Source organism: Mus pahari, chromosome 22, assembly GCF_900095145.1.
Source record: "Mus pahari chromosome 22, PAHARI_EIJ_v1.1, whole genome shotgun sequence".
Lineage (NCBI taxonomy): Eukaryota > Metazoa > Chordata > Mammalia > Rodentia > Muridae > Mus > Mus pahari.
This window is the reverse complement of record NC_034611.1, coordinates 7,493,941-7,507,387: the sequence shown is the minus strand read 5'-3', so window position 1 is coordinate 7,507,387 and position 13,447 is coordinate 7,493,941. Positions and strand designations below refer to the sequence as shown.

The following is a 13,447-nucleotide window of genomic DNA, read 5'->3' as shown; positions in this document are numbered from 1 at the left end:
ATCTCACAGAATCTGGGAATCTGGAGCACACTATACTGTACAGCCTGCATTCACTTCACAGGTTGGAGAGTGTCCCTTCCAGTGACTCAGTTGGTCTAAACCTCTTCCGGGCTGGGGACTGGTTTCTCCTTCTTTGAGGCGGTTTCTCTGGTCTCACAATCTTCTTTGCAGCTCCGGGGTGGGAGCTAGCTAATTTGATTAGTTTCAGGTACTACCTGAAGCTCTTTGTTTACCTTTCTGCTCAAGAGGTTTTCCTATATGGTATTTCAATCTGGGAGTAAACCATTACACAATAGTTGGTAGGACTTAACCTCTGAGGTAAGTTTTGTTTGACTTCCTAAATTATTTATTTAGTTTTATTTCAGTTTAATCACTTTAGTGATTCTCTTTGTTAAATTATACTTTCATGTCTTGAGATGTTTTCATTATTTCATTCAACTATAGTTTTATAGACTTTAAGGGATTTATTCATAATCTCACATGCCATTCATTTGATAATTCATACCTTTTTAAAACTTTTCATTTATTTTTTTAATACTTTTTTTTTTTTGTAGTCCAGTTGTTACCCCCCTCCTGGTCTGCCCTCCAACAGTTCCTCATCCCATTCCTCCTTCCCCGTCTCCAAGAGAATGTCCCTGGCCCCCACTCCGCCAGGCCTCCCCACTTCCTAGGGCCTCAAGTCTCTTGAGGTTTAGGTGTGTGGTATTGGTACAGAGACAGACATGTTGATTGATGGGATAGAATTGGAGATCCAGAAATAAAACCACACACTTATGGACACTTGGTCTTTGACAAAGAAGCCAAAAATATACAATGGAAAAAAGAAAGCATCTTCAATAAATGGTGCTGGTCTAACTGGCAGTCAGTGTGTAAAAAAATGAAAATAGATACAAATTCAAATCATTTTTAAGGTCCTTGAACATATTAATACTTGCCATTTTGAAGTCTGTGTCTTTGCTTCAGCTATACTGCATCTCGGGGCCTACTGTGATAGGGTTACTGGATTCTGCCAGAGGCACTTTGTCTTGTCTGTTCATGTTTATATTTTTGTGGGGGGTGTAGGCATCTGGAGTTCAGTGTTGGAGGTGTTTCTTGGTGTCATTATCTGATCTTGTCTTTGTTGGGTAAGGGTTCTGTTCTATGGTTGCAGTCGCTTTCTCTGGATCCTGAGCAGGTGTGGTTGCTGTGGGGTTCCTGGCAGATTGCCTTGGCTAGTCAGAGGACAGCAGAGAGGACCGGAAGTGGGCTTAGAGCAACAGCAGAGAGGGTTACAAGAGAGAGCTAAGCAGGGTCTGTTCCAAAAGGTGGCGTCCTCGGGGCATGGGTGTGGTGTGGGCGTCCTCGGGGCACGGGTGTGGTGTGGGCATCCTCAGGGCATGGGTGTGGTGTGGGAGCAGGGACTCCTGCAGGCTGGTGCAGAACTGAGAGTAAATACCGAAAGAGTCCAGTGGAAGTCAGGAAAGTGAAACTCACCTACAGGACTCCCAGTCCAGTGTGGCCACGGGGTTCCTTGTGGTTTTGCTGACACAAAGGAATGGCCCTGGGCTAGAGAAGGCTGAAGGAATGGATGGGAAAGAGCTGAACTGGATCTACCAGCAGCTCTTAATCACTGAACCATTTCTTCAGCACCTTTAAAATTCATCTTAAATTCCTTTTCATTCTAAAATCTTTAGTGTGATAATTCCTAGAGTACTTTGTACTCCAAGAGAGATTTTCTTATGTGGAAGAATGAAGCATTTAGTGTCCATTCCCTGTTGTCTGATTGATTTGTGGATTTACAGGGATAACTGATACCCTGGGGTTATTTTCTCTGCCCTGAGTTCCCTATCTGTGTAAACCAGTTAATCTTCTGGTCCTGGTGTGTAAAGGATTTTGCTTCCCTGTGGAGCCTGGAGGTTTAGCATGGTGTTTACAGTCAGATCACTGGAGTTTGAATCTGTGGGGAGGTTCAGTGTCACGTTGACTGAGACGCTTGAGAGGTGAGCGTTTGCTTTACTCCCCCTTTCTCAGCAGCCGCCCTCAGGCCTTCACAGCTAAGGATGTCCTCACCAAGTCCTTCATGACCGCTCTTAGGGCAAAGATCCACCTTTCATGGCTTTACCTAAAACAGCCCCCACTGCTCCATAAGAAAGCTTTACCCATCCAAACTTGAGGAACTGGTCAGGCTCAAAGTAAAATACTTTCCTGGAGCTCTCCCTAAGCCTTGTGTCTGCACATAGGGATGGTGATGTATAGAGGAGAAGGTATGTATGTATATGTATATGCATATGCAACTCTACTATGCTGGTCTTCCTTTCCCATACCATCACTACTCTTCCTACTTAGCAGTAAAAAGACAAACCTCACCATGATAATAAAGGTGGGACAGGAGGGACAGAATAATAGGGGAAATCTAAACTTGCCAGGGGAAGTGTGCAAAGTCATAAAGACATTTTGATGAACCACATTAATGAAAAATTAATAATGGACTGAGTTAATGAAAGAAAAGCTAAGGTGAATGATTCTGTGCTTTTGATGTTTTAGGCTGGACCAGATGATATCAGAAACTTTGATGCCGTCTTCACTGAAGAAACGGTTCCCTATTCTGTGTGTGTATCTTCTGACTATTCTATAGTGAATGCCAGTGTTCTGGAGGCAGATGATGCATTTGTTGGTTTTTCTTACGCCCCTCCTTCAGAAGACTTATTTTTGTGAACAAATGTCATTCAGAAACCAATGAACAGCCTCTAGCTTGCAGAAGAAATGGAAACACCTATTTGTGTGAATATTTTCAACTATGTATAACAGTGCCTCATTTTTATATGTAATAGTGAAAACTATGAAATACGTATTTTTCTGCTGTATGCAAGAAATAGGGCATTTCAAAGAGCTAAGTTTTGAACTGAAATTTGTATTCTTGTTTATTAAGCTTATTTTTAAACAAAAATTTGAAGCTATTATTNTTAGCATTAACCTATTTTTAAAAATAACTTTTTGCTATTGACTGTTTTTTTTCCTGTTAAGTTTACACTAACACATCCAAGGTAGACTTTTAATAGTCTGTTACAGTTAAGATAAGATGTATTAATATCTTTATAATTCTATGACTTTTTTATCATAGCAGAACTATGCAAATGGTACAGGATGGTTTATGATGAGACCCTATCTTCCCATGATAATTCACTATTTGCTTAGTAGGATTGAAATGCAAGGGTAGATGAAACACACTGGCTGCTAGTGGGCGACTGCAGCCACTCACTTGCAGCCCCAGAAGAAAAGGAAAAAGCAGGCATTTGCTTTGAAATACTCAGTTCCCATCCATGCACCATTGTTTTCTCCAGAGGAAAAGAAAATATTTAATGGACAGAATTTTTTAGAATTCCCAACGAACTGAGAAGTGTAATAAAATGCTACCAGATGTTTTTTAAGGTGGTGCCCACCATAATGTCTCTGTCACATATTTATATTACAAATGTTTTCTATTTATGTTCCTTTTGACTCTGAAGGGTTAGTGTATTGTTGAGCAGTCTAAACCTTGGTGTCTGTTTTTGCAAATAGCTATTTAAAAACTGCCTTCCTAATTGATCATGTTTTTAAAATGACAGAAAAAAAGTAGCCTTCTATAATGTTTACGTAGTTGTGAATTAAATAATAAAATGGCAAGTCTGGGTCAGTGTGAATGTGTGTCACCTACACATTCTAACAGAAGGTAACAATAAGTTAGCAGTGACATATTCAGTATTACTCACTTTGTAGTGCCAGGGATCAGACATGCACAAGGCCTCATGAATTCTAATAGTTCTCCCTATCTCTGAAGTACACACGCCTCTTGGTGTCTTTATGTGTCTTAGAAATAGTTCAGAAAACTGTCTGCGAAATGACGTGTCAGTTAATTCCTGCGTTCATAATGGTAAAATGTGTCAGGCACAGAGAAGCTATTTTAAAAGGGTGCTTCTTGGGTCTCCAGTTCTTGGGAGGACTGTTTCCCAGGTCCTTTAGGGGACACTATCATGAGCTTAACTGCACTGAGAACAAACCCCCCTTGTACGTGTTACCTTGACAAATGAGAAATATTTCTCATCCATACCCTTTGGCTTAAATATGTTCAGCAGAATGGGTCTAGATGATGCCTCAGTTTGACAGGTAGTCTGTGAATGCGTGCAGTACACTGGACGTCCCTCACAGGTGAGATGTTACATCTGCACTGTACATAACAGGGTACTCTGTCAGCTCTACTTTAATACAGAGTTACTTGTTGATTATAAATCAAGACAAAAATTGTACATATATGATTTTTATTCTAATATCCCTTAATTAATTGCCAAAAATTAAAGTGCAATATTGTATTTTTAAGAACAAATTTTAGTTTTTTGTTGTTTCTTGGATCACAAGAAATACAGATCTATGTAGCATAATAAAATTAGCAAAAGATTAATTATCGACATCTAATTTCTGTTGTTATTTTAAATTAAAATTAGTAATGGTTATAGTAGTAACTACTCAAATGAGTTATTGTTGTGTGCGAAAAAGGAATACAACTTTGTGAAAATACTTGAGTAGAATGAATGACCAAGTTATTTTATACTGACAAATATATGGGTCAGGGAAAAAAATTCTAATTTTTAAGTTTAATTTTTCCCCCAAACTATAAGTCTTCTATTAAATATAAGCCTTTTGAACAGTCGGGCTATTTCATGCTAACTACCAAAATAGTCTCAAAGGTTATTTAGGAAGTTAGCTCCCTGCCTGTCGGCTTTGGTTTTAGAGTTACCTTTCAATGTAGCCCAGCCTGGCTTCAAACTCCTGATCTTCTTACCTTAGCCTCCTCAACCTAGGGTTCTGGCCTGTTAATTACAACTTGTTGAAGTAGGTTTTTAGCCATTGACCTCTAAAGGTAATGATTACTTCCCTGCTTTGTTGCAGGCCATTCTCCTCCTGGGTGGGGGGGTAGAGGTTTGTTGTTTAGGGAGCCTCTTTATAGCTGGGCTCCCTGCTGGAGCCTGCTGAGGTAGGAGAGGCTTTTAGTTCCCTCTGGGGCTATGTCCTCTGCTTTCCCAAAGTCCCTCCTGAGTCTTCTCACCTAGGGCTTAGATGGCACACATGAATTTTGTGGAAACACAAACATTGAAAGCACAGTAATACGAAACCATAGCATGGATTTCTGATGGTCTGAGTACCTTGATGTAGGTCACGTTTGTGTTAATTAGAGAAATTAACAGCAAAATGAGTGGTAACACCCAGAATATGTATACGGATATTGGGTCGGAGCCTAGAGAGATGGAGCCAAAGTTAAGAGCACTCGCTGATCATGTGGAGTACCTGGGTTTGGTTCCCAGTAGCCACCTGGTGGCACACAGCCTGTGGCTCCAGGTCTAGGGACTCCAACCACCATCTGGTCTCCTCAGGCATCCAGCAAGCACATGGTGCACATACATGCAGAGACTCACATATACACACAAAAGGAAAGTAAGCACATTTTTTTTCAAGTATTTGGGTTCTTTGCTATTTTTCATATATACTCACTTGATACTAGGAAAATTGTTCTCAGCTTCACTGATAGAATTCCAGTTAGAGATCTGTTGTGTTTATTTCACACTTTTAATATCATGGCAACTTGTGTTGCTGTTCATTTGCAATCTTTTTAACACATATTTGTGTGTGGACGGGCCTACATACAAATCACCTTTCAGGATGGGCAAGATGGCTCACCGGGACACTTGCCACCAATGCTGATTACCAGAGTTCAGTCCCTGAGACCCACATAGTAGAAGAGAACCAGCATTCATAAATTGTCCTCTGACCACTGGGCACCCTCATACACAAATATAATTTTTAGAAACATTTTTCGGTTTTTTTTGTTTGATTGTTTGTTTTTCGAGACAGGCTTTCTCTGTGTAGCCCTTACTGTCCTGGAACTCACTCTGTAGAGCAGGCTGGCCTTGAACTCAGAAATCCACCTGCCTCTGCCTCCCAAGTGCTGGGATTAAAGGCACGTGCCACCACTGCCCAGATACATTTTTTGGTTCTTACATGTCTAGTTTTTCACACAGTAAATGAACTGAGAAAGAAAAAAATGTTGTGCTGTGTTCAGATACAATTTTTGAAAATTTAACCAGAAGCTGCCCCTGCTCAGGGGTCACGATGGGCAGCAAGATGGCTTCTGCCACCAGGGTCGTGCAGGTAGTGAAGCCACATGCTCCATTAATCAAGTTCCCTAACAGAAGAGACAAACCTAAACTCCGTGCCTCAGCAGCTTTGGGATCTGCTGCACTCCCCTCCCACACCTCTGTCATTTCACAGCATTCTAAAGCAAGGACGTCCCCCGATTTACTGATGCACCAGGGGCCACCAGACACTGCAGAAATTATAAAATCATTACCTCAGAAATGCAGAAGGAAGCCTATGTCTCAACAGGAAATGGAATTTATCCAGGGTGGGGGTCCAGAGTGATTGTCATCATGGCTGCTGCCTGTCACCAGACAGAAAGATTAGCTTAACAATAAAGGACTTCCACGGTGTCAGATGAAAAGTCATATGTTAAGTAACCTTAATAAATATTCTGTAAGCAGAAGGAAGTATAGAAACTCCAGGTGGTCACTTACATCTCCCACGTTATGTATCTTGGTCAGCTTCCCCCACAAACTGACCTGTACACTTATTAAAGTCTACGTTTCTAAATGCTAGCCTGTTAACTTGCTCTTGATTATGAAATGTTCCCAGTGATAAGCTATTAAAGGCACATAGTATCTAAAAAAAAAAAAGAAAGAAAGAAAGAAAAGAAAAGAAAAAGAAAGAAAAAATAATTTAACCAAAGTTGCAGCAGTAGAGAATAAATTGTTAGTACACAAGCCATTCTATAACAGGTAAGTGGTCAAAAAATCTCACATGTAAAAGGTAGATAGTTTTTCCATATGTTTGGCTACAATAAAAATGTTAAACCTGCTCACTCAAAGAACCAGACACACTTGATTTTATAAATCCTGAATTCAAAAGTAACATCTAAATTTTTATCATAAATTCTCTTTTGCAGGAATGTATTTCATGGGTTCATTGCTTCTCACACCTATACTTTGAGTGGTTAATAATAAAGATTGGTGCTACTTTAGTTTTGGTTAAATATTTGTGGGAAAGTCTACAATGAGGTATCGACTCATTGTTCTTCTGTTTTAATAGTTAACTTGTGGAGTGTAGAAGGCTGAGTTACACAGTACTGTCACACCACAGACGGCCAGCTGGAATCTCCTCTGGAGTTTGTCAGTTCTTTTTAGAAAGTAAAAAAGCCTTGCTGTGTTAGGATTTTCTGTGATCCAGTGGTAGCCATGAATCATTCAAAAATTAAGGCTTATAGGCTGGCAGGATGGTTTACCAGTCACGTTGCCACCGAACCTGATGAGCTGAGTTTAATATCCAGCGCTTCCATGATGAAAGGAAAGAGAAGTGACACCTACAGGTTCTCCTGTGACATCCACATGTCACAGCATGGCTTGGTGGTGGACTGCTTGCCTAATATCCCTGAGGCCCTGGGTTCGATACCATATATATAATATAATATTATATATATATATATATATATATATATATATATATATATATATATATATATATATATANANACACACACACACACACACACACACACACACACATACACATGTGAAAAGCGGGTTTGGCCGCAGCCCCAAGATGGTGCCTGGGACTGCCCCCAAGTCTTAACAACTGACAACTGACTTCCTCATATCCCTCAAGATAGCCATGTCCGTTAAACTGCACTGCACAGATGCACCACAACAAAAGATCAGATGATGTGACGAATGTAGTCCTGAGCCAATGAACTGGACCTACGTGGAATGAGGTGATGGGGAGTGGACTAGAGGGTATAAAAGGGGATGGCCGAGAGAGGTCGGGGAATCTTTTTATTGCACATAGCTATGTTCCTGAATAAACTGCTTTGAGAAGGACATCGGTTTTGTCGCTTCTTTTCTGCTGGTTGGAGATGATAGCAACACATACACATGCACACATTAGTTTACTTTGCTAGTGATACATTGATGTTGATCACTAACACCTCTTAAAGGGGTGTGTGTGTGTGTGTGTGTGTGTGTGTGTGTGTGTGTGTGTGTGTGATGTGCATATACCCCCACATGTATGCAGATGTCACCAGAGGCTAGAAGAGGGTAAACCACCTGACATGGATGCTGGATGCTGAACTCTGGTCCTCTAGAAGAACAGCAGAGCCCCTGAGCCTCACCTCTCTAGCCCTGGTTGTTTTATCAGGAGTCCAGAGGAAAAAGAATCTGAGGCACATTTTGATGGATGGTACAGTAGCTAGATGGTTTCACGTGTCACCTAGACTTTTTACATTTATATTTATTCTTGGAGAATTTCATACATGGATACAATGTATTTTTGCCTTATCTGTACCTCACTCTGATCTCCTCCCATCTCAAACTTGCCCCACAACATACATGTTCCTTTCCCAGCTTCATGTCTCTTTAAAAATAACCCACTGAGTCCAGAAAAATACATGCTCTCTGCATTTTGATCCAATCCATGAATGTCTTTTGATTGAGACTGTTAGTGTTCAGTTATTATTAAAAGCTGTATATTGATTCCTGACATCTTGTTGATTTTGTAGTGCTTGGTATTTTTCCTCTTCTTTTGCTTAACTATTATTCTAGCATGGCTCCTCCCCTCCCCCACCCCACCCCCCGTGGCTACAGAGGTGTGTATTTTTCTCTTTGGTCAGTAAAATTTCTTAATGTATTTTCTGCTGAGCTAGCTTAGTAGACATAGTTCATTTAGCCTATTTCTATGAGAGATAACTTTTCTGAATCAGTTACTTTGCTGTTTCTCTAATAGAGTACTGTGACCAAAGGCACCTTATAGAAAAATTTACTTTGTTTCACCATTCCAGAGAGAGAGGGTCCATAGTAGTGTGGAAGGTAGGAATGGGAAAATGGCTGGCCACGTTTTCAGTTGCACACAGCAGAGGGACCTGCCAGGAGAACAAGGCTGTAGACGTCAAAGCTCACACCAGGTGATGCATTTCCTCCAGCAGGCTGTGCTTCCTAAACATTCCAAATCTCTCTCACCAGACAGCACTGCCAAATGGCAACCAAGAGTTCAAATACATGTGCCTACTGGCCGCCACAGCAGTCTGTCCAGGCCCTCCTGGTTCTTAAAAGTTCACTTGAATAATCTGCTGTTATTCTGATGGACCTACCTTTATTTATTACATGCTTGACATTTCTCTTGGTACATTGTGTATACTTGTTCTTTTTACTTTGAGTTTTAGTTTTAATATAGTGAGGGGAGGCTGTTAATATCGTTGTTTAAGAGCCCTAAGTGCCTCCTCTATTTGGATTGGCCTTTTCTCTCTAATGATGGTCTATTTTGTTTCAGTTGTCTTGAAAATGTTTTTTGTGCCTTTAGATTGAAGTGATTCTTTTTTTTATGCTTGTAGCCACAGATTTGGTCTTTCAGGGTATCACATATATCTTGAGATTCTCATTGGAACCTTTTTATTATTTCTTCTCTGTCTTGGTTGGATTGTTCTGGTTCCGCCATCTTGTCTCAGATATACCATCCTCTCTATGACCTGTTCTTTTGCTGAGACATCCAATGTGTTTTATTTCCAGCATTTCAGGTAAGTTTCTCCTTGTTCAATTCTCCTTTCATATTATTGATTGTCTTCCTTATTTCATTCTGTGTCTTTGAACATAGTTAGAATTGTATTTTGAGTTCTCTGGGACTTCATCTAACTCTTCTCACTAGATGGCATAGGATTTATTTATGTGTATGTGTGAGCCTAAGTGAGTGAATGTCCTACCACACATGTGCAGTAGCCAGCAGAAGGCATCATATCTATGGACCTGGAGTTAGAGGTAGTTGTGACCCATCATATGGGTGCTACAAACCAACCCTGCGTTCTCTGCAAGAGCAGGAAGTACTCAACTGCTTCATCATCTCTCTAGCCCCCTGGTTGAGTATTTTTGATGATCAGAATTAAATATGGTATAATTGAGTTCAGAAATAATTTATTAGTCCAGGTGCTCAAAGTACCTGATATAAGCTCTGTGTTATTCCCTGAGTGGAATATTGACTAGGAGAACAGTCATGGGTGTCTTTTATTACCACTGTACAGTGTCAAACTAGTCAATAGCAATGGCCCTTTGACTTCAGTAACTGTTGGAAGATAAACAAGGATGCTATGTAGTAGATTCAAACTATAGTTACTAAGATTAAAAGTGAAAGAGAGGGCTGGAGAGATGGCTCAGTGATTAAGAGCACTGACTACTCTTCAGAAGGTCCTGAGTTCAAATCCCAGCAACCACATGGTGGCTCACAACCATCTGTAACAAGATCTGATGCCCTCTTCTGGAGTGTCTGAAGACAGCTACCATGTACATATATAGTAAATAAATCTTTAAAAGAAGAAAGTGAAAGAGAAGTAGGGTGCATAAGAAAAAAGGTTAAGTACTAATCTAATTGGTAAAATCATCCACACAAAATAGCCGGGGAGGGAGAGTTGGGGTGCATTAGGGTCCACAGATTTAGATAGTGTTAAATTTATGCAAAGTTACAATTAAGGGAATGGGTAGCCATGAGAGAGAGAAAACAAGGGTGTATATATGGCTGAAAACTAAGACCACCTTACTTTAGTAGGCGGTAATCCTGAAACAACTGATATACAAGCACAGCTGTTGTGATCCTTATGTGGAAAAGAGGAAATCAAAATAAAGTAAGGAAAAAATACTTACAAAATGAACTGGCCACTCTGTTATAACCAGTTGAAATGTAAAATTTCCAGATCCCTCTGGCTCCAGCAGGTTCCACATGATGGGGGCAGGGGGGAGGCAAGTAGAAACCATTGGTCTCTGCAGCCTGGTGTCTCTGGAGTTCTGGTATATGGTGAAGGGGTATTGGAAGTCCATTCCTGGCAGTTCCCTCAGACCTCCACCATGGCCTCTTTTGGTCCCATATGTCCTCCACCTAGAGTCTTTCCTCGCCTCCCTTCATCTTCTGATTAATTCTGTGTGGACTGAGATGCCTGTGACATTCTGAGGCATTGCATTCAGGTTCGAGAATACCTAAGCAAAGGAGGGGAAAGATCCTTAATCTCCCTACTTGAGAAGCTCCACAGCCGACTTCATTCCTTGGTGTCTGTCTCACTATCCAGAATTACAGCACACAGGCACTCCCTAGTCAAAACTGGCGATGAGAGTTTTCAGTGTGTGTTGGAATGGGTGATTGGGCAAACCCCAGGCTGCCCTTGGCTCTTGTCCATCGTGTAACACATAGCAAACAGAAGCAACCTAAGGGTGACTTTGGATTTGCTCAGTTTGAGGTAACAGTCCGTCCTGGCAGGAGACGGGCATGCTACTACGACCGTAGTGGCTGAAGTGCCAAGCAGTTGGTTACATTGGGTCTTCAGTCAGGAATCAAAAGATAAATGCTGGTATTTCATGAGTTCCCTCTTGTGAGTCCAAGATGTCCGTCCACAGGGTGTTGCACCACATTTAGGGCAGATCTCCTCCCCTTAAGACTCTCTGGAAAAGTTCTCACAGATCCACACAGATTCATGTTTCCCTGGTGACTTCAAATCCCATCCACTTAACAGTCAAGATGGATCACTACCCAAGCCCTTCCACAGGGGCCATAAGAATACAAAATAATGTAAAAAATAATATTTGCCCCTTCTGACTGTTGTGATTCCTAGTGACATGGAAGCAGCAGTGGGTGCAAGCCCTGTATTGTCAGTGCATGAGCTGTGCATGTGTCACATTGTGATGTGAGGATGTGACAATGTGACATGAGACACATTGTGCATGTGTCAGCTGTCATTGACTGCTGGAGTCATGACTTTAATTGCTTTAGAAAGAAAGAAAGAAAGAAAAAAAGAAAGAAAGAAAGAAAGAAAGAAAGAAAGAAAGAAAGAAAGAAAGAAAAACTGTCCTCCAAATTTGGAATCAAAGTGTCAAAAGACATGTCTGTGTTGTCATGTTTACTAAATCAGCAAAACAACCAGAGTCAACACAAAAATACAAAAAGGAAAATGTGCTGGTACATGTGGCATACAGCTGTGGGGCAATAGGTTACATAGTGATTTCCTAACTGAAACCTTTCCCCCTGAAGAGGAAGAAGGCCTACTTTGCCAAGTAGTAGACTTGAGCTAGTCCAAATTTTAGTGGTTTTGTTGTTTGGTAAAACTTCTATTATCTTTAATTCTTATACTATAGAATCCATCCATTTAAAAATGCCTGATATAGTGAAATGTACCTGTAAGTACCCAAATATACTTGGAAGCTGAGGCAAAATTGTGAATTCAAGACTTGCCCATGCTATGAACTGAGTTCAGAGCCAGCCTGGACTACAAGGTAAATGTAAGGCTATCCTGGGTTATAGTAAAAAGACCCTGTCTCAAAATCAACAAATGACAAGCTTCCTTCAGAACCTCATTCAACTGTAGGGTATCTCCATTACCTCACAAGCAACCGATGGAGCCTGGGGGTTCAGTGTCAGTCCCCAGCACCAAGAAGAGAATCCACGGAATGGAATACCACAAATGAAGGCCATTCTAACATCCTACAACATGGATGAGCCTTAAGGACATTTTATGAAGTAGAATAAAAGGCACAAGACAATAAATGCTGTTTTTGTTCCATTTATGCATTCTGGAGTAGCTAATTTTAAGAAGACAGAATGGTTATTGCCAGGAACTTAGGGAATCACTAAATGGTATGGAGTTTGGGGAAGATGATTATGTACTGGAAACAGTGTTACAGTTCTATGACATCCAGCTTGCACTCAAGAATGGCTAAAATGGTACATTTTGTTATGTGTATTTATTTTACCACATTTTAGGGGGGGGGAGCCCCCTACCCATTATCAGTCAGTTTTCACTGCCTTACCAAGCCCTAGGTAATCACAAATTTGTATTCATGTTTGCCTATCCTATTTCATACATGAATGTCAACAGAAAACATATGACTTTGTGCCTTTCATCTTGCACAGTGCACTCAAAAGCCATCAGTATGGTGCTATCCCTTAATTCTCTTTTTAATTCAAGGAAATATCGTGTTGTCTTGTGTTGCTATACCAGAGCTGTTTGACGCTAGTTGGAAACCAAGATATTCACTTCGGGGCAACTTTGAGTAATAGTATGAATTTACATATACAAGATTTTCTGTGGATGCATATTTTCAATTCTCTTGGAATTAGCCCTTTGAGAGGCCACCGCAGTTTTCGAAGTTTACAACACTATTTCGCATCTCCACCAGCAGAATTTGAAATTTTTTCATACAGATATTGTCTTGGATTAGATAACAGCAAAAGCAAAGGTATCTCCATCTCTTTGCCTTGCGGGAGCGAACTGCACTGCACAGGTGAGACTGGTTGCCCTGGTGACAGAAGGGCTGAGGTCCCGGCAGCCCCCGCGCGCCAGTTGGGAGCGTTCGCGTGCGAGGAC

At 40.9% G+C, this 13,447-nt stretch overlaps 1 protein-coding gene and 1 pseudogene across 4 annotated transcripts in view; both read left to right on the top strand.

The window, feature by feature from the left end:
• LOC110338619 (serine/threonine-protein kinase Sgk3) overlaps nt 1-3,798 on the top strand; it is a 102,975-nt gene extending 99,177 nt beyond the window's left edge. For all 4 annotated transcript variants that reach the window (XM_021221911.2, XM_029533351.1, XM_021221913.1 and 1 more), the window contains exon 17: nt 2,524-3,798. In XM_021221911.2, coding sequence (XP_021077570.1) covers nt 2,524-2,694 — 171 coding nt within the window. In that variant the 3' untranslated portion in view covers nt 2,695-3,798. The remainder of the gene's footprint in view (nt 1-2,523) is intronic.
• Nucleotides 3,799-6,100: 2,302 nt separating this feature from the next.
• Nucleotides 6,101-6,481, top strand: LOC110338991 (annotated as a pseudogene).
• Nucleotides 6,482-13,447: the final 6,966 nt, after the last annotated feature.